The sequence below is a fragment of the Triplophysa dalaica genome, chromosome 11, assembly GCF_015846415.1.
Source record: "Triplophysa dalaica isolate WHDGS20190420 chromosome 11, ASM1584641v1, whole genome shotgun sequence".
NCBI lineage: Eukaryota > Metazoa > Chordata > Actinopteri > Cypriniformes > Nemacheilidae > Triplophysa > Triplophysa dalaica.
This window is the reverse complement of record NC_079552.1, coordinates 3,831,840-3,859,381: the sequence shown is the minus strand read 5'-3', so window position 1 is coordinate 3,859,381 and position 27,542 is coordinate 3,831,840. Positions and strand designations below refer to the sequence as shown.

Genomic DNA, 27,542 nt, shown 5'->3' with positions numbered 1-27,542 from the left:
TGTATATTGTGCTTGTGATTATCAGTAGAGAAGAATAGAAGTGCAACAGAGAAGAAGAGAATGGGTGGATGGTAATATTATGGGATGGGTGGAGTCTCACCCCTCCCGGATAGCCGTCAGATGCGGTGACGATGAGGCGATACTGGTCTGTGGTTTCTCTGTCCAGAGGTTTGGCCAGCAACAGAAGACCTATACTGAACACACCAAACACACAAATTAAAACACACAAACATAGATGTGATAACTGCAACGCTTCAGTCTCCTTCATTTAAACGGCCATGAAAGCTCTCTCATAAAATGTTCATTTGATTTAAATTTTCGATTTAATTGTGTAACTTACTTCAAGGGCCAGTTCTTTTCTCTAATCTTTTTTATTTAAGTAAACACGAACACGTATTGAAATAAGAGATAAAAAGAAGAATACTATAGAGAGGATTTTTTTGGTCTATATTGAGTTGCAAAGTAAATTAAACTTCTGATAACCATTTGCAATAATCTGCTGCATTTCATCTCAAATTCTAATGGACATACCATTTGCAATCAAACACAACCCCTTTTAATAAAAATCAGGCTTATTAACATTTATTTACTGCCACAAAAAATAGGCATTACGGGTAAATATAAAAAAAAAGATGTTTGTTGTTCTATTGATTGTGACTGCGGTATAGTCCAAAAAATTAAAAGTTCATGATGCACCAGAGCTTCATATCCAGATGTATCGACTTTTGACTTGAGAAGTCAAGCATAACTGAGCTCACTTTCACTTTTTTTTCAATTCAGTTCTTGCCCATCATTGACAATCATTGAAGGAGAAATGACAAAGGGTAGTCAAAGTGCCCCATAACTGTTTGCTTTCCTACATCCTTTAAAATATCTTCTTCTATGTTCAACAGAACAAAGAACTTTAAAAGCGAAACTTCCTACTATGTTTATTTCAATGGTCATGGGCAAGAGCATTCTTTAATTCAAATATCTTTCTCTGTGTCCATCAGAACAAAGTCATTTATACAGATTCGGAAAAACTTGAGGGTGAGTAAATGAAGACAAAATGTTATCTTTTGTGTGAACTGTCCCTTTAAACTTTGTTGTGTTTCCAAAATATTACCAGATTTACATCTTCAGTGAGCTGGTTGCAAAAACAACTCTGACAGCATGTGCATATAAACTACCCTATCCGCGGGCACAATCCATTCTTAGTAAATCCCCCATGTGATTTACAAATCCTACCAGAAACAATTGGCCAATTGCAAACCATAGCTAGGTGAAACATGGACCACCGGGACACCATTATCACCTCTAGACCAATGGGATTCCTGCAAATCAGCAGGCGCATCTTACAGCGAGCTCACACGTGTCTGTGTGGGCCGGGAGTCAGGTGGAGGACGATGTTGGACAGACAGCATCCTGTTAACATTGCAGTCACACACAGCAGAAGGAACAGGCCGCTGCGCTGGTTGTTTATGTTGGAGTGTGTGTGGGGAGCTATATTTCTCCTCATCTGACCCCTACGAAAGCGATATTGAACGTGTCCTCTGGAGCCTGCGAAACAGACGCATAAAACACTTCACGGCTGGAACTCTTTCTCTTGGCCTCACAAACCCTCAGCAGGCCGCCGCATTCAAGGCAAGGCCTTCAAATTTTACCATCCTTTTTTTAACGACTCTTTAATTGCTTTTGCTGTTTCTTCGGTAGAAAGCGAAATCGGTTAAAAAATCAATAAAGGTGAATTTTATTTCAGCAGTCACAACAGAAACCTTCTGCTGCCATTCTTCTCGCTCTCAATACTGATGATATTAATATTTACTGACAATAAAGGAGACCGGCTGAAACCAGGCAGAGATGGGCTAAATAACGATGAGAAGAGACAAGACCAGATGAGACCAGGCCAGAAACAAGAAGGGACTGATAACAATCGCCTCGGCGTGTCTATTTAAAAGACATTATTTAAACTGACTTATAATTAAAGTAAGCCTTTCCATTCTATTTCCCAAACGCTACGCTCGGCCTCTCTCTCTAGCTTTTTCTACAGTAGCTTTCTCCTACACATTAACATCGTAGCTCTGTGTTCATGCATGTGCTTTTGGTGAAGGAGAGTTAGATAGAAGTGGACAGAAAGTATCTCACAGCAGCGTCTTCAAACACATCCTGCTTCGCTCGAACACCCCCGATATACTCTACAGTCTGTGAGCACAGCTTCAATGAATTATCAGCCTCTCGGGTCGCTCACCAACATCAGCCGCCCATGTTCTACACAGAGCACAATAATCTCGATAATGCTGCGTCCTGTATGTCCTCCTTTACAAGAGCATCTTCCAGTAGATTGCACCATTAGATTCAAGTCAATATGTAACCCCGTCATACTCAAATTGAACAGAGCACAATCCTTGAAACTGATGTAGTTCATATGGACTAAAGCTATTAAACCTGTTAAACCTTACCAAACATGAGACATAAGTGGTATTCAAAGACATTTAAGAAGGAACACTAATAAAATTGTATTTTTTATGTGATTTCTACAGAAAATTGAAGTGATTCTTCAATACAACATTAAAACGCCACTTATAAGGGATACGGTTCACTGAATGAACCGTAAGACCTTCGTGAAAATTTGAAAACACAAATTAAAGGGATACTTCACCCCAAAATGAAAATTCTGTCACCATTCACTCACCTTCTAAATCTTTGTACATTTCTTTGTTCTGATGAATACAAAGAAAGATATTTGGAAGAATGCTAATTACCAGACAGATTTTGCCCCCCATTGACTCCCATAGCAGGAAAAAATACAATGGTAGTCAAAAGTGCCCAAGAATGGTTTGCTGTCCTACATTCTTCAAATTGTCTTCTTTTGTGTTCAACAGAACAAAAAAATGATAAAGTATTTTTTTTTTTCACTATGGGAGTCAATGATTACATCTGCTCTGTTCTGTCTCCCTCACTGGACCCACTACAGTGTTCATACCACAACAACCGCTCAACGGATGATGCTATTGCACTAACACTACACCTTGCTCTCTCCCACCTTGAAAAAAAGAACACATATGTGACAATGCTGTTTATAGACTACGGTTCTGCATTCAACACCAAAGTGCCCTCCAAGCTAGATGTGAAACTCTGGGCGTTGGGCCTGAACAGCTTGCAGCTGGATCCTGGACATCCTGTCTAGTCAGAATTGGCAACAATACCTCCTCATCACTGACCCTAAACACTGGAGCCCCACAAGGTTGTGTTCTCAGCCCACTCATGTACACCCTGTACACACATGATAGCGTGGCAACACGCAGCCCCAATGCCATCATAAAGTTTGCTGACGACACGACAGTGGTATATCTGATCACTGACGGTGACGAAACAGCCTACAGAGAAGAGGTGCACTCTCTGTCACATTGATGTGAAAAACACAACCTCTCTCTTTCAACGTCAGTAAGACCAAGGAATCGGTGTTGTACTTTAGGGGGAAAGACAGAGAACACAGTCCTATCACCATCAACGGGGCACCAGTGGAGCGAGTAAACAGTTTCAAGTTCCTTGGTGTCAATATCAGAGAGGAGCTCACATGGACCACTGACACCAAAGCAGTATTGAAGAAGGCTCATCTTCCTGAGACGGGTGATGAAGTATGGCCTGAATCACCACATCCTCACTCGATTCTACACCGCCAAAATAGAAAGTATCCTAACTGGCTGCATCATTGCCTGTTACGGTAACACCACTGCTCGCAACCAGAGAGTGATACTAACTGCAAGGCACACTGTCGGAGGTGAGCTTCCCTCCCTCCAGGAAATTTACACCAGACGGTGTGTGAAGAAAGTTAGGATTACCAGAGACACTAGTCACCCGAGTCATGGTCTGTTCTCACTCCTTCCATCAGGAAAGAGATACCGCAGTATCAGAACCCGCACCAGCAGACTATGTGACAGCTTCTTTCCCCAAGCAGTCAGACTCTGAAACTCTTGACTCCCACAATCTACTCATCAGCACTGCGCTTTATCCCCCACTAGCATGCACAACCAATAGGAACGCTAACACAGTCAGACAAATTTATATACTGTCTTACTGTAATGCCCCAATACGTTCCAATCATTGTACACTACACACATTATGTGTACATTTTCTGTTGTGTAGTTATATGTAAATGATTAGTCATTCGTGATACTATGGTTAAACACTTGATCAGAATTTTTTATTATGTAAATGTGTATAGGAGAATGTCTTTTGTGAAGTATTGTCATTTTTGTAACAATTCTGTCTCATTTCTCTCATACTGCCATGTTGTTCAGGACTGCACCCAAGTTGTTTACCTACTGTTGCACTTGTGTATAGGGTTGAGTGACAATAAAGGGATATGATTTTGATTAGATTTGAATCGGTTTAGTTAGAAGCATTCTTCCAAATATCTTCCTCTGTTCATCAGAACAAAGAAATTTATACAGATTTGGAGGAACTCGAAGGTGAGTAAATGATGACAGAATTTTCATTTTTGGGTGAAGCCTTTGAGATATTTCTTGTATATTATTTTCAACTATGCCTGTACAATCTTTCTGCACCGTGATGGTGGTAGTTGCCTTGATTTCTATGGGGGTCAAAAAGCTTTTCAGATTAAATAAATATCTTAATTTGTGTAATTAAGTTGAAAGAAGGTCTTACAGTTGTGGAACAACATGAGGTCGAGTAAATCATGACAGATTTATTTATTTTAACAACATATCTGCTCTAAAGGCCAAACTTATTCATGACACAATCAAACTTTACAAGCAAAGGTAATTATATACAATTAGCTATTCTTAAAACACTGTAAAAAATTCATGAAAGTTATTTCATGTTAATTCTTCTTCCAGGATAAATAAATAAAAAGTCCATTAGTGTAATCTCTGAATAAAAATCTCTAGTATCATATAAACCATTATATTATAACAGAAAATTACAGTTAATGCAATTTTACAAAACTCACATATTCTTATAAATAATTACAGATTTTTCGTTCTTTAGTGAGTTGTCCCTTTAAATATGTTCTTTATGCTCATGAAAACTTACGTTCGTGAGAGATTGAAGACCTGCTGTGGGTCACCGCTTTCTATCCGGTAGGTGATGGGATCCAACTCGCGGTCAGTAGCCTGTAGAATGACACATATTCACACAAAATATACACTAGGCTGAATTCTAACAGGTAACATTTTTTTTTTATATGATTTAAAAATCAACTGTAGAATAAAAATACAACACATGCTGAATGTAAAGGCCAAAGTCAGACATTTGTGACTCTGGACAACAAAACCAGTCTTATGTGTTAATTTGTCAAAATTGAGATGTTTACATCATAAATAAGTTTTCCGTAGATCAATGGTTTGTTAGGACAGCACAGTATTTGACCGAGATACAACTGTTTAAAACTCTGGAATCCAAGGGTGCACACTGAGGAAATCGCCTTTAAAGTTATCAAATGAAGTCCCTAGCATACCATATTACTCACAAAAATAAAGTTTTATGCCGCTTTAATAAACTAATACGTTTTGGCATTTCCCTCGGCATTATTTTTTTCACCAATACATGTTATGTCTTCTTAAATGTGGTCACTTAAAATCCTAAAAAACTTTATAACATGTGGATTGTAGGAAGACTAGAAAAAGTTGCAAAGCACTGCATTATGGTGAAAAAAAATCAATGACAAAAATTTGACATACTTCAAATGACTTTTTAGCACACTGCGTTTAGGATTATCTGCCTCACATACTTCTTTAAAAGATAGTAGCCAAGACTTATTTTGTAGTGAGCAGTATGAACTTTCCTTCTAAACAATGGCCGTATCTGTATTTGTACCTGCAGGTTTACCAGTATGGCTCCGATCCTCATGGCTTCACTGATCTCCAGTTGATACGTCTGCAGAGGGAATCGTGGAGGACTTTGATTGTTGGGTGGAAGAACCTCAATGTAGACTGTAGTTATGGAGCTCCTACATCCACACATTATTAAAAAAAAACAATTGTAAAGGAATGCATTTTCCCTTGATAGTAAAACAGAGGGAATGACATCATTACTGACCTTCTCTCAGTGTCAGGAGCGCTGTCTGATGCTCTCACGGTCAGCGCGTACGAACGCCCTATGACAAGCATCACCCCAGGTGCTAACGTGATTCGACCGGTGCGATTACTGATGATAAAATCGCCCTGATCTCCAGCCAGTATCGCATACGTGATCAGACCGTTCAAACCGGCGTCAGCGTCTTGAGCCAATAGCTGAAAGAACAAACACATTAGAACTTCGTCCCATTATTTATGACAAACTTTTCTTTACAGTCTAGAGCAGTGATCCTCAAAAGACGGACCGCGGTCCGGATCCGGACCTTTGCTTTGTTCCATCCGGACCGCCTGATAAACCATTTAAAACTTTTGACTACTCTGGTTGTTTAAATTGAGCCGCGCGTCTCCACAACAGAGAATCACAATCGCTCTCAGGAACATTTATGTAAATGATGTTTTGCCGCTATATCCTCTAATATCTTAATTTAGCACTTCATTTGAACCCATTCAGCTCTGCGTGCGCTTCTCTCCCGCAAAAGATGCTCTGCATGAAGAGCAGCTAACACGTGATTATTTTAACTACAGTAGTGCAATCGCGCAGACCAGGTAAATGGACACACAACAGTAAACAAAATGCAGCAAATATTAAAGCATTTGAATCCATAACTGATAACAGTTTGCTATGTCTCAACCTTTTAACCAGATTTGCATTTAGCATTAGCATTATTGGTCATAATGTAAACATTTGTGACCCTTTGAGACCCAGGCTAAAGTCTCCTAATCAAAATGATTATTAGACAACAAGCATTAAAGATTAATTTCAAGCATTAATTTCACAAAGATTTTGGAATTATTCAGTCAATATTGAAGATATTGTTATATTTTCAAAGAATATTCTGTAGGATGATTTTATTAAGGACATTTGCTGGGTTTTCACAAGCAGGTTCACATTTTGTAATGAACAACTTTTTAATTGAGAAATAATTTAAAGATAGAAGCAGTTCTGGTTTGAAATTGAAAAGGTGAAAATGACATGGAAAGGCTAATTTAGTAAGTAACTTTGTTTTCTGTTTATGATTTTTATTGTTATATAGCATTTTAATTGTTACATTACATTTGCTGTTTGCATGTTGTCAGTAGTTTTTTTTATTTACAAATATGAATTATCAGACTTTTATTATGAGGGCAATCCCCCTAAAGCCACAGAGCCTATACATAAATATATAAAATTATAAAATAATAGGTCTAATAAAAGATCATATATTTTATACATTTTATCCAACTGGGATACATTTATTAAATAAAAAAAAAAACATAGAAAAAATAAAGACCAGACCTCTTGCAACTTTAATTGAATACCCCTGGTCCAGAGTGAAGCGCTTTTGCAATACAAATGTTGTTTGTCATGAGAGAAATAAAGAAAATCAATATATACTAATACTATAAGCTTTCTAAAACGTATATTTGTTATTCTATAACATAATATTGTTATTCTGCGCTGTAATTGTTTAAATAACAAGTGTGTATAATTTCACTGCAATACAAATATTGTGTTGTTTGTACATAGTTGGATATAATTGTAAACAAATCAGAAAAAGTTACACATATTCATGTTGTAAAAACAGAAACGGTAAACTGAAGGTATCAGATGCAATATCACGGTACTGTATTGTTATTCACTAGGACTGTCACAATTATGGTTATTATTACTATTATTATACATTACTGATAGCAATATTATCATGGTATCTTATTTGCGAGCAAGTATTAAAGAGTGTTTGTCAGCTTTGTCAACACAGTATTTAATCATTTAAAATTAAAGTGTTTTGTCCATTTCCCGAAAAAAAACGCTAATTTGGATATACAAGGTTTCATAGGACAATGACGAAAAGGATACCGTGGCATTTTTGTTAGTTTCCTTGGTGAAATCCATATAATTTTCTCTTAATACGCACAGAGGTGTTAGTTCCAAACTTTACTTTCTTCAAACTCAATATTCATTCTTTTAAAGCGTCCATAACAGCAAATCCATTTATCCTAATTAAAATGCAGATTCAACCTTTACTATTAATGAGCTTTAACAGCAACCTAATATGATTATTCAGGTGAAATTCCTGAAAACAAACCTATCGATCGAAGACTAACGATTTTGGTTCAAAGAAATGCACCGAGATATATCCACTTAGCTTCCAACATTATCATCTCTTAAAGCAAAAGACGTGTATGTTAATTCCTTTCCTCAGAATAGTCACCAGGGGCAATAAATACACCCTGAGGGTAATTATTTCATGTCTTACTAATAAGAAAACACCACCCGCATCTCACGTTAGTGAGAAAACTCTACCTAAGCTCTCCAGAATAATGATCTGTGTCCTGATGCATTGAGCCGCTTTCAGCTGTCGAGTGCTGAGGCAGGAAAAACACGTACGCGCACACGCACGCAATCCAGGGCTGCGAAAATGCATCATAAAACATCGGCAAGTGGCCCAAGTCACCCGGCATTCACCTCCGACCTCATTTCTGGAGGATCCGAGTGGCTTGTTATTTAAAGAGAAACTAAAGGCCTTTATACGACTGATTCTGCTTTGAATTCTGACCCGGACATGAGGGTACCAGATAAACATTGACTGAGAGCAGAGCATAGCGGAGTGCACAGATAAAGCAAACAAGCAGAGTATTACTGAGGGAGAACACGCCACAGCCTGAGGGAAAGTCACGCACACATTATATTCACTTTAGATCATTTTGCTCCACTTTTTGTCTACGATCCATTACTGTAGCATTGAACTTTGTTCTTTGTTTTACACCTGAACTGAGAATGAACCGTGGTGGCCAAATGTGACTTCCAAAATGGATATTTGCAAAATAATTGGTTTCAAACTGAAAACGATTTCATCATTTCCTCACCTTTATGTTATTCTGAGCCTGTATGACTTTCTTTCTTTCTGCCGAACACAAATGTAGATACTTTGAAGAATGTTGGTAACCAACAACACTGGCCCCTATTGACTTCCATTGAATGGACACAAAGTCACAGAGACATTTCTCAAAATATCTACGTCCGTGTTGCACAGATGAGTCTGGGGCTGAATAACTGATGACATGATTTTTATTTTTGGGTGAACTATCCCTATATTGACCCTACGGTTTCCAGTATGCCATCTAAATAGATGTACATTACAAAACACATACATTTATTCTAATATGCAAAATAATGCATAGAAAAAAAAGCTCACAGGAGGAAGGATACATCAAGTAAAGTTTTATATATATTTTGCACATATATTCATATTTTGTTGATCCTCTCTTGACTGTAACAGTCTTTCTCCTGGGTCTTGACTCAGTAAGCTTTGTGCATGTGTAATGTGCACTTTTTTGCCGAGCCTCTTTTAAATTCTTCTCAATGCTGAGATTCAGTCTACAGTCCAAGCACAACTACACAAGACACACACAAAATGTTTAATTCATTTAATAATACGCTTAAATAAAGGGTGAAGATGCACTTTTGGCCTGTTCTTTGGCTATAATGATATTCCCATTCTTTCTGTGATATAGTGTCTAAAGGTGATTAATTCATCAAAAATCGTATTATTCATTTCCTAGTCATTCAAACAGGCTAACTAGCAAGTCAAAACGTGTCTTTACAGACAAAACAAAGAGAGAGGTACGAGACACTGTAATCAAGTTTTTTTTTAATAAACGCATTAATTTTCTTCATCTGAAAGACGGACTCAACCGAGAGACTTCCAGGCACCGTTGAATCCCAAAGGGGTAAACCAAGCAGATCTTCATTTATTAATGAAACAAACATTTCTGAGCAGCCTTCACACGCCGCACGTTGCATTTATAGCTCTCGAGAAACAATTCACTACGAATAAATGATTCATAAATAGTTCTTAGCGGGCGAGGAGAGGATTTTTTCTCTGCAGCGTGAAAGAGTATCAGCAGAACATCACGTGTGCTCACCTGTAGGACGGTCTCTCCGGGCAACATATTAGTGAAGACCTCCACGCTGTAGGACACCTGAGCAAAAGTGGGTGTGTTATCATTCGCATCGATGACCAGGATGTCCAAAGTCACGGGTCGGCTCTGCTGAACACCGTCAGTCGCCAACAGCTTGAAAAAGCAATAAAATCATTTCAACAGCATTACACATCACAGTAAGACAGCTTTCATCCAGGTACCGTTTCTATCTCCTAAATGGGGAAAAACATTTTAAACAATAAAGCTTATGTTTTACTAACTTATGTGACATTTCAAATAAAACTCTGAATATCTTAAACCTGATTTTGGAAAACATATTTCTCAGCTTGGTAAAATGTAAATGCAGCCTGGTTCATTGAAATTCGGATATTCACCTATTCTCATTCATACAAAGTTCATAGTAAAAGATGTATACGCACCTATTGTGTTTCATCGTTTTTGAAAAGCAATAAGCCACAGAAGATTGTGAGGTACAGGGTTTTAGCACAGCTTCCTCTACCTACCGTAAAACAACCAATTTAGGTCCCTTGTGTCTTATTGCTTTAAAATAAAGCCTTCCCTACGTATCTCATGTGAGCGACTTATTCTCTGCATTACAGGACAGCTTACAAATGTATCAGATAAACATCTCCATTGTTCAGCCGCAACAAACATTTGTCCGGAGATCCCCACTGTGTTCCTTTCAAAGGCACTCAAAGTGCTGAGCTAGCAGCCGCGGGTTACGGCGTCGTTCCTCAGCTTCCATTACCATGAGCCTCTTCCCTAGAGAACCCTGAATGTAAATGTAGATCAAAGCACCAGCGTGCCGGAGAAAAGCACCGGGCCTGTAACCATCCATGAACCCTGGACCGGATGTGTGCAGGTACATCCTGAGAATGCTCTGATATCAAAAAGGACTGTTTGGTTGCCGAAGCTTGGAAATCTTTATGGTGTCTTGATGTCTACTACATAGGGAGCTATCTCTTTAGGAAGAACATATCCTCTCCTCCACAATGTGATCTCATTGAGCTCCGTGTCCGCTCTGGATTGCTTTAAAAAACCATGTAGGAATAAAGAGCTTCAAAGCAGCACACACTCAATAGAGCGCTTCAGGGATATTATTGTAAAGCAATAAAAAGATTGAAAAGACAGAATAAAGCGATTTTGAAAGTCCATGACAGCACATATTGCAGCGTCATCAGATCTCTCAGTGATCGAAAACCTTGGGTTTTTCTTTAATAAAACTTTCACCACAAAACACTTTCTAATATTCAGCCTCGTTTCTGTCATTGAGATGGCGATTTGCTCAGGTTTCTCCCGTGGCCTTAAATGGATCCTGAATAGCCAATTATCAAAATAAATAGAACAAACAATAAAGCGTGCGAGCATAAAAACTGTTCCCTTATTAGAAGCTCCCAAAGAGAAAATCTATTGCTTATTATTTGCTCTTTCTTTACTCATGGGATTCTTGGATGCTCAAATGCATCTCCTAAAATACATTAGCAGAAATAAATGATACACCGCAAAACACTAGGAGTAAATATCCTATTCTGAACACAGCCTTTATTTCCAGCGGGTTGCGGTGAACGGGAGAGAAAGGATCAGAGGATGAGGGATGGATAAAGAGATGTCAGTAAGAGGAGACAGGAGAATCGTGGTGGGAATTCAAACTGTGGCCTGTCAGGAGATCACCTGTCCAGCCGTACCTCTGAGACAGAACGCATGTGAAATCGCAAAGAAAAAGCTCCGTATTTACTTCACAAAAACAGACCTTTCATACCAAGACACAGGAGTCGCCTTCCACTATTACAATAGACACCAATAACTGTGCTCATTTCTTGTCGTGTTCTTGTAAACAAAAAACGCACTAAATGTGATTGAGTTTCTGTTTAGTGCTGATAAGCGAGCCATTGTTAAGCCATTCAAATGGATTAAAGCTGATTATATGGATCCGAATCATCACGATCTTATACGTAGCACCGGCAATGTATCCTGAAATGATGCCATCATGGCTATATGCCCAAGCAAACGCAACACCTGAGGATGTAACCATCAAAAGTAGCACATTTCAAAACAGAGGGAGGGGGTTTTGACTGGAAAGCAAAAACAAATTAGTATTATAATGGAGATTTTATGGCACCATTGAATCATTATGTACCCCACATGGGCGACCCATGTCAAAAAATCAAATCGAACACGATCTCTCAGTCGAGGCAAGGGTCGAAACGAGTGGCTGTGATGTTCGTCCTGTGATCCAGCTGACTATATAACCGCTCCTATGAGATCAGGGATTGTAGAAAGATCATAGGGACTTGAGCCCAAATCTCAGATCAATAGATGTGATCAATGGAGGAGTCCTGAAGAGGCTCTTGACACACAGAACGGCATCGCTGAAATGGGTTTGCTTTGTTGAACATGGTGCTCATGCTGAGACCTCGCGTCTAAAACGGAATATTAATCTCACAGACCAAGCTGTGCTTTTTGGAACAAAATTATGTCACACTGACATTTTTCACAGTAAAAAGTCCTTAACGGCTTAAAGGAACAGTTTACCCAAATCTTTCAAATATGTCATCATTTTCTCATCATCAAGTTGTTCCAGTGAATGATTTCCCAGAACCTAAAATGGCTATCATTCTTCCAAATATCTTCCTTTGTGTTGGAACAGAACAAATTTAGGCACAATTCACATTTTGTGTCTTTTCCGCATGCATATTCGTTATTTTAAATGTAGACGCGTGACAGCCGCGTGAAAATAAGGGGCGACGTGGTCTTTTCTTCATGAGCGTCGGCGCCGCATCGAGATGTAAAAATCTAAACTTTTCAGAAAGGCACAAGCACACCGCAGGTCATGTGACAAGAACCAACAGGCCAATATAGACAAGTTCATTGAAAATGGAGACAAAGATGATCACAGCAGTTATTACAAGGAAACACATGTATTTTATGTACTTTCTCAAAAACACAAATTTTGTTTATTTTTAACCAAAACAAAAGTTACAAGTACAAGTTTTAAATTCAGTATTAATGAAAACATTCGGAAAGAAAAGAAACGATAATGTGCTAATTTGCTTTTCAGAGTCATATATTCATATATGTGTTCAAATATATATGTATACAATTTATACTGTATATGTCGTCAGGATAATTAAGATATTTTGCAGCATTATTTTTTATCTCAATTGAGCACATCTTCCGTCTTAGTTTTTGTAAAGTATGTTAAATAATTACCATTATGAGAATCACCATTGAGAATAATGAGAAACACAAAAAACTCAACAAACCCTTTATAAATGTGGAATGGGTTATTCTAATAGCAATTAAAATTGGCTCAATCTAGAAGCAAAAGAAGTCAACAGTAACTCTTCATTTGTGTAAATGTAAGTGCGTCTACTTCAGGAAAGCATACAGGCATATGTTTGTGTGTCTCCTACCGTAAAGGTGTAGTTGGTTTGTTTCTCTCTGTCCACTGGTTTCAGCAGGGTGAGATAGCGTGTGATGCCAGAAGTTGTGATGGTGAAGGTAGAGGTGTAATCTTTCATTGTAATCAGCAGCTGTGGATCTTTGGTCTTCATTAAAGAAACACAGATTAGAAAGGTCACCGCATATAACACGCCGTCAACAAAATCATCACTCAACACGCAATCCATGTGCACATAGAGTAACACAAGTTTGACACGCAAGAGCCTGTATACAGCAGAAAAACCTGTTCTGTGATGAAGCAATATAAATCTGGTGAAAATTAGCATATTTCTAAACCAGCAGAACTGCAGTAGGAGTTTTGTCTTTATTTTTTATCCTTGATGTCAACACAGGCACTATATTTGCTAAACACTCGCATTAGTTTATCTATCAATCAAAGAGATCTGCTATTTATTTGACTGCTTCATCACAGTCACAGAAAGAGATGGACAAAAATATAGAGAAAGAAAGATTTTCATCCGATAAAATAGAGAGATTTTCCCTCTCCTAACACTATTTGCTTGGGAAACAAGCAGGAAAGAAAAGTGTCCACTCTTCACATCACTCTGGTACCTACTGGTGTGGCCCCTGGCAGCAGCTACAATGCAAAACACACGGTAAGACTGAATCCATCTGTGACTTTAAATAAATCAAGATCCCCAAGACTGGATAGAAACAGCATTTATTATCCTAACATCCTTTTGGTTCGGTTCAGAAGTAGTTCTCACCTCCTCTATGTCATTGTCCAGCACTATAATGCCCAGCGGGCCCGTGAGGTTGGCGCTCCTTGAGATGGTGGTGCCAACGGCTGCTGACTCGCTGATGAAGCCTTGGTAAGATGACTGTTGAAAATACGGCGCCTGGTTGTTCTCATCCAGGATTTCGATGACCAGGGTTGCAAATGCCGGGAGAGGGTGACCGTTGTCCTGTTCAGCCTGTGTAATTTTTTTTGAAAAAGGAAATTAAAGAAATGTATCTACTGATGATTGCAGTTATAAAATGATTCATGAATCACAATAATTGTCCAAAATAAAAGTCATAGTACCTAATAAAATGTATCCATTATAAAAACAAAAAAAGCGCTTTTATTTTTAAAAGAGCCCAGCACCATGAACGTCTTACATATTCTCAGAGTAAAGAAAGAAAGAACGAAAAATGGAAAGAGAACATTTAAGCAAATTCTGTGCAAAGTGCAACTACTTTGAAGACTCTAAAATAAAGCTTAATTTACATTTACATAAAATAATAGTTTTTAATTATTCCAATTTACATTTGTGTGATTTGTGGGGTTTACTTGGGTATCATTTGTTATTTTTTATAATACAATGATGCAATTAACAAACCACATTTTCAAATATTGTATGAAGTCTTTAAACACTGTGTGAAGTAGTTTTATATCCATTTTTTTCCTCTTTTTGCTTCAGATACGAAGGGGAAGTGCAGTCTACCAAGTGAGAATTTTTCTTCGAGGCTCAAATTAATTTTCTAATTTCAAAGGATTTAAATTCAACTTCACTCATTTATAATTACAGTCCGGTTGTGAAAGCGGCGTCCAAAATTCATCCCTTGTTTATTAAAGAGAAGTGTGTGCGATTAAATAACCACTTCACTATCTGAAACACACATACAGAGTGTTCATCTGACAAGCTTGACAGCGGCTATATTCTGTTTCTTATGTGGTGTAGAATTTCAGCAAGCTTGAAGGGATCCTAGAATAGAATATCGTTCTTTGTTATTATGAAATGAGAAAATCATAACACCAAACACAGTCATGCATGGTTTCACAGAGGAAACATTTAAATCGCTCCTGCTGTTACACTGTTGTTTCACCCAAATGTGTGGCAGAGCAGAATAATTTCACACTCCCTCTTCCTCGTTTCAATATCTGTCTCTTACTTTCTGTGTCTCTTTTCCAGCTCAATTCAATTATATGTTTAACGTAATTAAATACACCGAAGCTGTGTTCCAAACCCCTGTGTGCTGCCCCGCAGTCTACTGCCTACACGGACAGCCTACAAACTTAATACAGCTTTACATTTCTACCTTATTTTTTGCATTTGCATTTATTGTTTTTTTATTTCTACACATGAGGCATGACACCGATGCATGATGGGAAGGCAAGTGCTAAAACTGAGCTCTGGAATATTAATTCATCACCTTCATCTCAACACCCACAAGAACTCTTACTCTTACAGATTGCTTTATTACTTTTTGATTATGAAAAAGTCATAAATAAAGCGACTGAATCTTATCTTTCTTTAATATAACTGATCTGTTCATCATCACGGATGGATACCAGCAGTATTTTTTTCTACAGACTTATTTCTCAACTTCACGGTTATCAACATGGGAACAGTTTGTGCTTAAAAAACAGTGCAATGTGTTCAAAGTACCATACTTCTGTCCTTTTGCTAGTTCTGCAATATATTGTATACATTATGTGGTTAGCTAGAGCAAATATTGACAAAATATTAACTTAAAAACACAAGGCACATGGCAAGAATATATATATATATATATATACTGTATTCCACAACTCAATGTCCTTCAATTCTTACTTCAATGTGACAAGTGTACTAGAAGTTATATCACCAAATGTGACCTGTTTTTATTAATTATACAATATAATGTTTGGACTAGAAAATGATCAACTGTTTGACACATCGAATTAAAAATGCTAAAAAAGAATTTTAATTTCTGAGATGATAGCGACGTAACGAATAAACATGCGTTGTACAGTTGAGGCCAAAAGTATTGGTGGTGACATAAATTTTGTGTTTCACAGCGTTAGCTGCTTCTGTATTTGTGGATTATTGATTATTGTTTCTACGATATACTGGATATCTTAAGTTAGCACATTCTAAGGTTTTAAATGCATTGATTGGCAAAAAAACTAAATATGCAAAGAGACGATATTTACAGTGTTGGACCTGGTTTTTCATAACCTCTGGAATTGGCTCTGGCATGCTGGATATTAGCTTCTGGGCCAAATCCTGACTGATGGCGAACCTTTCTTGCCTTATTAGTGCTCTGAGTTTTTCACAATTTGTGGGCTTCTGCTTATCCACTCACTTGTTGAGGACTGACCACAGGTTCTCTATATGGGACAGACATCTGTGGAGATGCTTTTTTCACCATTATTTAAAATGCATCTGATCACTCTGCATAATAATCCGTAAACAATGTGAATGAACACCACAACAGCTTAAGCTGCAATTTTGCAAAACTTGCGACTGTAATATGGTCTGGTGAGCACACTGTAGCAAACTACTCTTTGAAAGTTTATCATTGAATCACGTACTTTGAGAAATACTTTTTCCTTAAAACAAAATCCCTATGAGTAAAATCAAGCAGAAAGAGCGTCCAGGACATTAAACGCTGAAATCTTCAGAGCTTCAATATTGATGATCGTTGAGAGATTTAATGAACTGTGTAGCCTATAAAAAATGATGAAGCTAAAATGACCTTAATGGTGAGAGTGAAGCGTTGATACAGCTCTCTGTCCACGGGTTTCAGCAGGCGTAGCTCAGCTGTGCTCTTGTTGAGTGAAAAGAATTCTGGGTAAGCGGGTGGTTGACCTGAAACACAGTACGATCAAATCTGTGAATGAAGCCAAATTTACTGGTTCACTGAACTCTTTCAATCAATTTCAACATGTTTGGAAACATTAGTTAGGAGGGCAGATGTGTCCGTATCCATCGGTCTGTCTTCCTCTAACCGGAACATGCACAATATCCTGTTTGAAATACATACCAACCAGTATGAAGAACAGAATGCCGGGTCTGTCCGAGGGCGGCTGGATGTTTCTATCCTGGTCTACGGCACGAATTGGAGGAGTCACATTCAGAGGGTTCAGCTTGGTCTGAAACAGAAATAGGACCAATGACACCCAAGTGAGAACAATGCGAATTGTCTGAAATTAAATCTTTTGCAAAATTCTACTGCTTTTCTTGTTTTTTCCCCCTGACTAAACACTCTCGCAACGTCCACTGCGCATCCTTTAGAATTTGATAGTCTCAACATCAAATCTGTATCATTACCACGATTTCATCATGAACTATGAGGATCTCAGTAAGAAAATGAATATTTGATGAACATTCATAGCCAAGTGATCACGGAAACGCTACCCACATTCATTTAACAGCTAAGTGCATGTCACCATTTGTCTCAACTGCATCTATTTTTATACCTCTCCGAGCACTTTAGGAGAAACATCTGAGACAGAAAAGTCCTTTAAGCCTCTTCAACTATGAAAGAGCAAGCATGAAGCTTCCTCAGGGCTAACAGCGAAACTCTTCAGACACTTGACTGTATTAAAAGCTACACTTTGTGCTTTACAGATGTGTGTGCAAGTCACCCGCACAAACAGGGTCTAACGGATATGATAATAAGAAACGGCTCATTTGGGACTGGAGCTTCATTAAAATGGAAGTGTAAATACAGACGCTCGATGTTAAATAAGGAAGTAAATCAGAATTCCTGCCCACCTGAGATGTCTTTAACTACCCATAATCCCCCCCTCCAGCAGGCATTAGGACGATTAATCTGTGCCTGGAGACAAGAAAAAGACTCTTGAACCAAACCCGAGCTTTAATTGTGAAATATGCGCTCTCATTAATTAGCACTATTCCTTTACAATGCTACTACTGCCAAAAGGGAATGAGACAGAGAGGGAGAGAGCGAGAGATGATGATGCAATAACGTTTCTGGAATTCAATACTAGTTTACTGCATACTGGGGTGTATACACTAAATATTGCTTCATTTAAAAAAAGTGATGTAAATGAGACACCATGCATTATGCACCATACTACCTTATTAGCAATACTCAAAATTGTTTCCTGCTTACTGCAGTTCACACTGAATACTGCCTACTATTTTTATATAGCAAGTAAAACAGAATGTATTGATAAAGACTTTGTATACATCTTAATACTTGACATTGCATGCTGCTTACTGTATAGTGCACTACAGATTAAATACTGTCTACTGTTTTTCAATAGCATGTGAAACAGTATGCATTGATAAAGGCTATAACCTATTACCATACGTAATACTTGACATTGTTTCCTGCTTACTGCATAATGGCAAGTACACAGTGAACACTGCCTACTATATTTAAACAGGTTATGCATTCATAAGTGCCATTTTTCACAATAACCTATTACCGATCATGCTAAATAATGGACGGTACATACTGCAGTGCTGCATACTATTTTAAATAGCATGTTAAACAGTATGCATGAGAAAAGGCTATAACCTCTTGCCTACATAATACTCGACACTGAATACTGCCTTTTATGTTTCAGCAGCATGTGAAACAGTATGCACTATGCATGGATAAAGGCATTGTTTACAATAACCTATTACCTACCATACTAAATAATTGACAGTGCATTCTGCATATTGCAGTGCACACAGAGTACTGCCTACTATTTCAAATAGCACGTAAAACAATATGCATTAAAAAGGTTATAACCTATAACCTAACATACTAAATAATTACCATTGTTTCCTGCTGACGGCATACTGGGAAGTACATACTGAATACTGCCTATTATTTTAAAACAGCAGGATAAGTAACATTTTCTACTGATTATTAATACTTGATTATAAATACGTGCTCAAAAAATAGTGCTTTCTTTTTTAAACAGTATGTGAAATAATATGCATTTTTCATAAAAAATTATATTCACAATAAGTATACCAATTTATTATAAATACTTCATAGGCATTCTGCCTAATGTACTGTTTACTGAACAATATATACTACACTAAAAAAAGCATCCTTTTTTCTTAAATCTCCTTTGAAAAAACATGAATAATGCATTGATAATGCCTTTGTTCACAATAAGGTCACAATGTTACCCAATATAGTAACTTATAAGCCAAACGTGACATGCTAACAATAACCTATTGCCTTAATATATTACTACTATTCCTGCGGTATGTTGTATGCACCTTATATTATATGACAGAAAAGGCTTTTCTGGACAGAATCCCACAATGCCACATGCTCTACATGGTCTTCCAGAATTATTATAATGCGCAAATGTCTCTTATTTTGAAACAATGTCTGGTTGTATTTCCAAAAGGGTTACCTGTCATTTCCTTCTCATGACATCATACTGATACAATGTGGAAAGTCAACCAGTTCTCTACATATTAACTTGGGATTGGAAAAAGGATTTTAAGATCAAAATTATCCTAAAAAACATCCTAATCAAAGCAGAATTTCTAAAAGAGATTCATACCTGCAGTACCTTTTATCAGCATGTGTGTATCCTGGGAATCAAACTCATAACCTTTGCACTTAATGCAACACCTTACCAATTAAACTACAAGAACACATAGAGATAAAACCGCAGTAAACAAAACACAAAGAGGGCAAGTCAACCGATGGAGAGGATGAAAATCTGCTGCACATTTATTCGGTGCCGAAGCGGGGGCCCTTGGGAACGTTGCGTATGTGGCGATTTTTTTTTTTTTAGCATAAATTACAAAACGTCTAAGTCCCCCCTGAGCGCAGATCAGCCGTGGCAGTGCTGGACTCCCTCTCTGTGTACGTGCGGTTGAGTTTCAGAAAGATCCGCCTCCTTAGAGGTCTCCCACTCCCCGCTCACCTCAACTGGGGCCTGATTTCATCAAAGCCTCTCGTCCTGTCTTTGATGGGCAATGAACCCTGCGGACCCAGTCCTGTCCTGCTTCGTCTCTGTCCCCGATCTCATTCGTCCGTCCGCGCCGGCCAACTTTTATCATCCACCTGTTTTTCTCATCTAAATCCCGCATTTCTCACCCTTTCTGTCTCTGTCTTCTCTGTCACGTCTTTGGCCAAGCGCGGGTCAATAGGGCGGCGAATGTGATGGAAAATATGGTAGGAGATGACATTTGACACAGTATGGGTCTAAAAAACACCACAATGGCACAAATAAACACTGAAGACTGAATTCAATAAAAGTGTATCGCATGTTTTGGGATTCCCTATATGATTTATGCAAATCTGGCGAAGACGCAAACACGCTCACACAATTATTGTCGATTTACACGCCACAGTTCCCCATCTAACAGGCCAGTTCTGAACACTAGGTTGTGCGATCTAGCTCACTAGAATCGCTACACTACTGTACTGTTATAAAGACACCTGTCTCAGCTCTCCCGCCAAAAATGTACTCGACTACAGCGAGTGTCTGGAAACACGCCCGGTTTGAGAGCTCGTCTCCATCATTTTATGAGTTACTGGTATGGTTAATCTGAAATTGGATATGAAAGAGGATCTCGTGTTTACTTGGCTCGTACAAAACTCTGAATATCTTTCAAAGACTCGAAGCCCTGAACCTTGTTAACGCTTGCAGTACAGCATCTGGTTATTTCTTAAAAGCTCCATTCTTGCGATCACAACAAAGACCGGTGCACTCCATCCGGAAATTGCATAAAACCAGCCCATCAGATTAGAGCTTTAGAGAAACCTCATGATATGTTATACGCAATACATCAGATGGTTAGTAAACTTTGTATACATTCAATATATAAAAAAGCTGGTTTTGCTGAATCATCGTGACTCAGATTTTCAGTGTTTGGTATATTAATCTCCATCAGTTCACAGGACTCCTGCAGATATGTTCATCTCTCCTCAGCTGCCCACATCCTCAGGTCACTCTGTTCTGCTCACATGAAATATTTCAGCTCAGGTTAAGAGATCTGAGATTTTTATCCTCCAGCAACCCCCAAACCTCATATGACCATAGCTCGTGGCAAACTGCAATCTCTAACAACATCTTGAAGCTAGTCTAGTTACAGACCTTCATATACAGCTTGCATAGAGTTCACAGATCTTCATCTACCGTAGACAGACCAGACAGATGATCAGCCAAATTTCAAATCTTATTCACTTTGGCAATCATGACCCAGTTTTCAGCTTTTAAAAACATCTACAGCAGTGTTTCACAGGTTGTGAGGTCTTACCGGGTCTGTGAGCTCTGGAATGACCACGCGGTATGTGATGGGGTTGCAGTCCTGAGTGTTGTTGACCAGAAGACATGGGAGAAATATGGGACCCAGATCGTCTCCATCCAAAACATCCAGGGTTAGTGTGGTGGTTGCCGTGCGACGACTTCCTGGAAACGGAGCCCGGTCCTGGGATAAAAAGCAGCCATGTTACCATAGTTACAGACCTTCATATACAGCATGGATAGAGTTCACAGATCTGCATTCAGAGAGACAAATGAGAATATTAAAACAATATTTCATCAAACTCTATCTCACTTTGAATTAAAAATCTATTCCAAATAAAAAAAGTCAATAACAAATAAATAATACATTATATGTAAATAAGATTAATGATATATACAACCGCAGGAAATATTAAGAGACCATTTCAAAATGATTTTCAAGTTTTCCTGAATATATTATTTATAGGTATGTCTGTTTAGGTAAAATTATCATTTTTGTTTCTTTCTTTGAAATACTAAAAACAGTTCTCCCAAATTTCAATAAAAATATCATTTCTATTTGCGTTTATTCGCAGAACATGAAAACTGGAGAAACAGGTCAAAATAACAAAAAGATGCTCTATAAATTTCAGACTTCAAATACTGCAAAGAAAACAGGTTGATATTTACTATACAACAGTAATATTTGTGTTATGTAAATTCAATATAATCTAATATATATCATAATCTAGTTTACATTTACATTTACATTTAGTCATTTGGCAGACGCTTTTATCCAAAGCGACTTACAGTGCACTTATTACAGGGACAATCCCCCTGGAGCAACATGGAGTAAAGTGTCTTGCTCAAGGACACACTGGTGGTGGCTGCTGGGATCGAACCAGCAACCTTTGATTTACCAGTCAGTGGTTTAACCCACTAGACCACCATCTAGCATAAATATTTTTATCCTACTGTATGTCAGTCTTTCACTATTGGATGACTTTATATCACTTCTGAGTTTTACTTTTGTTGAAGCTCAATAGACACTGAAATCTATATTTTTTCTGCAGTGTATTTCCGTTGCGATGAACAGAAGTTAGCATAGACAGGAAGTCCTGCATCACCTCCAATGAGGTTTTAGAAAAACCTACAGACACAACAAACTCGGTAGAAAAAACAATCGCTGTGTTTTAAACATCATGAAATGATTGCATTGTTTTGGAGGAGGCCTGAATTAAAGCATTTATTGGAGCGGTTGGCTCCTCTGGCCTCTGGGGTCCGGCCACCTCACAGAGATTCTCTTCTCTACGGCTTTACAGCTGATTGTGCATTCAGCTCATGTGAAGCTGGAGGGATGCGTTTGGAAGTGAATCAGGATGCTGGTTATTCAGAGACTGATAGAGGGAAGTGTCTGGAATTTTAAAAACGTGCATTGTGCAAACGGGCAACCTCAATGACGACTGTCCAAAAATACCAGGGTTATTCTATAACCTAAAGAAAAGCGTAGATAATACTTTATGTAGACACCCACATCTTATAGCCCGGAGGCATTGAACCGCCGACCTTAAGTCATAAGCTTTAGCCGCTCCACTGCATTTTTAGAAATTGTCTGAATCTTGTGTTGAATGTTACTGAAGTCTTGAGAAAATGTATTATTTTGTGTTGAAATGATACTTTTTTAGAAAGGATATTTGCATGCTGTACTGTATAGAGCATGGAACACTTCTTTAAAGTTCATCATACACACTATAAAAACATCAAATGGTACAGTGCAGAGTATGTTTTAATAATCTTACATTGGCCTGGACTATAATTAGATAGCGTGTCCTCTCCTCGTAGTTCAGTCTCTCTGTCAAAACAATGTTACCAGATAGAGTCCCAGCGACCCGCACAGTCCGGTTAGAGATCTGAGAAAGAGAACAATTTGAAATGAAATATTACGGTTGGAAAGTTCATTCGATTTCCATCTGTGCAGTCGTGGCTTTAAATGAAGAATTAATGACAGTTAGCAGGAAAGGAGTTGTGATGAAGTACCGGGTCATTTGGGTTGTACTGAATGCCGTATTCAATCTGTCCATTTGGCCCGTCGTCGATGTCTGTGGCTCCGTTGTTTCCAGAGAAGCCGGTGAAGATGGTGGTACCGGCTGGAGTGAGCTGGAGAGACATGAAACATACATCACACCCGCTACATGTTTGTGTTACAACACACTCTGACAAGCCTCAGATGTGACCCGCCAACGTCCACATACTGCAGATGTGTGTGTGTGTTTTTATACTTTATCTTGGAAGACTAGACGGAGTAAAAATAAAGAAATATAAAGAGAAAAAGAGCAAGGAGAGAATCAAGCATATGCTCGCACACAGATAAATAGGCAGGAATATTAAAAATACAGATTTAGGTCATTCTACAATTGCGGTGACATTTCATCTGAATCTGAGTTTTTTTTTTCAAAAATGAAGCTCATCAATAATACATTAAACCTAGTCTGCAACATTAATGATTATCTCCTCTTTCTTGTTTCTTACAAGGTTTTACCACTGCCTGACCTGACGTCTTCTGTCTGTGTTACTAGACCTACATGTAAAGATAACGTAAGCACCCCTGACAACCAGAATAACACCAATAAATATTCAACATGACCTCTATAAAATATTTTGAAAGTTATCACTCAAATGGCCTTAAACCTAGGAAATATTTTTGTGTCTTTTTACGAAGGCAAATGTATTCCTCGTGTTGTCTTTATCATCACACATAATGCATATTTACAGATCTTCTCATGCTCAATTTAACAAAACTGAAAACCTATAAGTCTCCATTTAAAGCTTCTATCTGATTGGCTGGCTTTTATGTATGCAAAACCCTTTGCGAATAAGGACGTAAATTATTTTATCCTTAAAGACATGAATTATATATTTTAAAGATCTAAAGCATCACGAAATCATAGATTTCTGCTTAGTCTGTAAATCATTTCTTTACTAAATTTATTTAAGTAATGTCACAAAAACTCTTCACCTACTTTTTTTTGCCATTTTTAGGCGATTTCTGTGCAGTTTGTTCATTGAAACCGACGTGCCCTTGCATTCCTTTTTATAACTCAGTCTATTATTGTGGCATAATCTATTTACAGATAAGCCCGCAGGTAAAAACACAGACCCCAGCTGAGTCTTAGTTTCCTCCGAGTTGTATTTCTCGTCTACATAAATATCTTAGGACGTTTTTCTCTGCCACCTAGTCTTCGGCTCACTTGGGGCTTGTAAGGCGCTATTCATTGTACAACTGCTATATAATGCTATGTATTGTTCCTAAACATACCGAACATAAAGAAAAACAGTCAATACCAAAAACACAAGTTAGCATCATCTTCTTCCCACACATACAGTATCACTCTGCACTGCGTCTGGAGCTTTTCCAAAAAAACACATACTTAAGAACACCCAGAAAACCTAAAACCCGTCACAGCACTTTTAAATGTAAAGCAGTTCACAGTCACTGGATCACGTCCACCCACATATGCAAATAGCACCCGAAACTCTCCTTCGTCTGTCCCCTGATTTTACTATATATTTTCTCATTTTGCATGTACAGACGGAGGGCAGGAGAAAAGTACGACTGCATATTTGACTTCAAGGGGAGACGAAAGATTGACAACCATAAAGAAACCGAGGTTTTACACATCCCCAACACGTAGATGTCCACGAAAATATTCCAACATATTCAAAATAAATGAAAGCCATTAGAGTTAAAAATAGTCATGGTAGATGTACTTGAGGAGAGCAGGGTCAACCGTGTGTGTGTGTGTGTGTACGTACGTGTAATGTTAAGTGTAAATTTGAGCTGATTCCAAGAGGGGATGTTTTCACATCTGAATAACTGATGGCGTTACGGCTACGGACTATACAATGACTCTACATGTGCCAGCCTCTCTCTTTCGGGCCATTTCACAAACTTTAACAAAAGTGTCTAGTGGCATTAGCCATCTTTTGAATGCACATAGAATATTTGCCCAGTATGCGTGAAAAATACTGCAGAAACTTAAGAAGAATAAGGTAACATTAAATTATAATTGAATCAGAGAGAAAAGAGAAAGAGAGAGACAAATGTATCGGTGGATAAAAGATCAGGACGCTGCACACGTCTCACCTCATTAACCGCTACGTAGTACCGAGGTTGCTGGAAAACAGGCGTGTTGTCATTTCTGTCCCTTACAACTATCCGTACTTCATGCAGAATAACTGTGCCCACCAGTTCATTGGTGCACTGGACCTGAACCACGATGGTGGTGATAGAACTGGGTGGCTGAAAGAAAAAACAGTTCATTTATTTAAAGAGTACATAACATGAGATCATGAAAATGACATTTCTTGCGGCGTGTAATGTTGCCGTGTTTGAAAGTGAGCAGTCTGACAAGTTGAATATCCGAAGGTGAATGAATAACAAAGTTATTGGCTTGGAAAAAAGGGAGTCGACTTTGAATCACGTAAACGAGTCGTCCCTAGTCCGATTCGCGATCCGGCGTGGATTTATGTCAATACATATACTGTTACCCGCCTACGTTTTGCTAGGACTGCTCTCGAAAACTTCACTCTTCTCCCACAAACACTGTAGCTCGTGAGCCTCATTCGCAGTAGACAAATCACAGAAGACTAGACCTTATGACCAATCAGACTAGGCTATCTGAAAGGAGAGAATTAGACAGATAAGAACAACTGCATATTATTACAAAATAATAGTGTTTTTACAACGTCTTCGTACATAAACTTGTTGTTGGACACTCAAGAAACCAAAGTAGGACCTTAAAAATGTCTAGTTATGTGCTCTTTAATATAGACAAATTACAACTCATACAAAATACATCAAAATGAAACAAATCCCCCAAGCAGGGATTTTAGATATCACAAATGCATAATCTATACACGAAGCATAAAATAAGACATTTATGATCAAACGTGCTAAACTATGGCTTGTTGGCAGCGCACCAATAACATTAGGGCATCGAGCACTGGACCGCCCACTGTGACCATCAATATCACTACTCAGAACGCCCCATGATATGTGACAATAAAACAAAACAAAGGAGATCAGTGTCAGGGCTGCGCTCGGTCGCTTGGATAAATAATGGTGTTTGGACTCAAGTGCTTTGCACAGAACAAACAGTCGAGCTGTTGAGTGAAGTGTCAGAATCCTACAAAGCCGCCCAAAGAGGAGCTAGAAGGTTTTCTCCAATAATCAACTGTAGAGATGATGGCGGCTTGTCTATTTGTAGGGATTTTCTCCAGAGCTGATAGGATGGTTATATTGGTTATAGAAAGCAAACAGGGTTGATTATCTGCCTGTGCTCCTCCCCAACTTTGTTAATAAAACATAATTTCTATCACTAGATCTCCCCCAAAAAATCACTCATTGGATATTTAAAAACACATGCAGTTTATGTATTTTCAAATAATGCTCAATGAACATGGATTGAAACCATTTAATAACATGCCAACATTTAATGACAAACTATATTTCGTTTCAGCAAGTAGTATGATAAGATTTATGATACAGTACAACTGCTGTTAAATTGACCTGCACTATCAAACCAAGTGAATTAACAGTAACTCTGTTATAAACAAATCTCCATAAAACATCTCTATAAAGTTAAAACTCCATTTTACGTCTTTATAAAGTTCAAGCACACTCTCAACAAACACTCCCATTAGCTGATGTTCTGTGAATCAGATTACCGTTGACAGAGTTAATATAGTCTAGTGCAGTTATAAAGCAGAGCGGCTGTGAGGATTTAACATGCTGCTGTTCACGCTAAACTTCATTGTTCAAGCTTCTGTTTGACTCACAGACTTCAGGCAGACTGCCACACATACATAAGGCTTTCCCCTCTGTGTCAGCCAAAGGACAGCAGCTGCAACGTGTCATATTTGACAGTGTCTAGATGCGTGCACGTGCATGGGTGTGTTTACTCACGTCTCTGTCCAGCACTCGTCCAGTGCTGTTGAGATACAGTCGCTGCAACGCGGGGTCAAGGATAACCCAGTAATCATAGTTATCTAGAAGCGTCAAGGAGATGGTTCTATCTGGATCTTGTGCTCGACCGTTGATCTGCATGTTTTCCACAAGAACTGTGCCTGAAAGATAGAGAGACACACACACACGCACAGTTCTGAATGTTTTT

At 38.3% G+C, this 27,542-nt stretch overlaps 1 protein-coding gene across 1 annotated transcript in view; it reads right to left on the bottom strand.

Moving 5' to 3' along the window:
* Positions 1 to 27,542, bottom strand: part of pcdh15a (protocadherin-related 15a) — a 151,006-nt gene that overhangs the window by 70,045 nt on the left and 53,419 nt on the right. Inside the window, exons 4-17 of the mRNA XM_056761185.1 lie at positions 27,335 to 27,495; positions 25,514 to 25,669; positions 23,407 to 23,526; positions 23,169 to 23,279; positions 21,404 to 21,574; positions 17,196 to 17,304; positions 16,908 to 17,020; positions 14,171 to 14,377; positions 13,415 to 13,549; positions 9,984 to 10,133; positions 6,040 to 6,233; positions 5,818 to 5,950; positions 5,035 to 5,114; positions 101 to 194 (exon numbers count right to left, since the gene is read on the bottom strand). Coding sequence (XP_056617163.1) covers positions 101 to 194; positions 5,035 to 5,114; positions 5,818 to 5,950; positions 6,040 to 6,233; positions 9,984 to 10,133; positions 13,415 to 13,549; positions 14,171 to 14,377; positions 16,908 to 17,020; positions 17,196 to 17,304; positions 21,404 to 21,574; positions 23,169 to 23,279; positions 23,407 to 23,526; positions 25,514 to 25,669; positions 27,335 to 27,495 — 1,934 coding nt within the window. The remainder of the gene's footprint in view (positions 1 to 100; positions 195 to 5,034; positions 5,115 to 5,817; positions 5,951 to 6,039; positions 6,234 to 9,983; positions 10,134 to 13,414; positions 13,550 to 14,170; positions 14,378 to 16,907; positions 17,021 to 17,195; positions 17,305 to 21,403; positions 21,575 to 23,168; positions 23,280 to 23,406; positions 23,527 to 25,513; positions 25,670 to 27,334; positions 27,496 to 27,542) is intronic.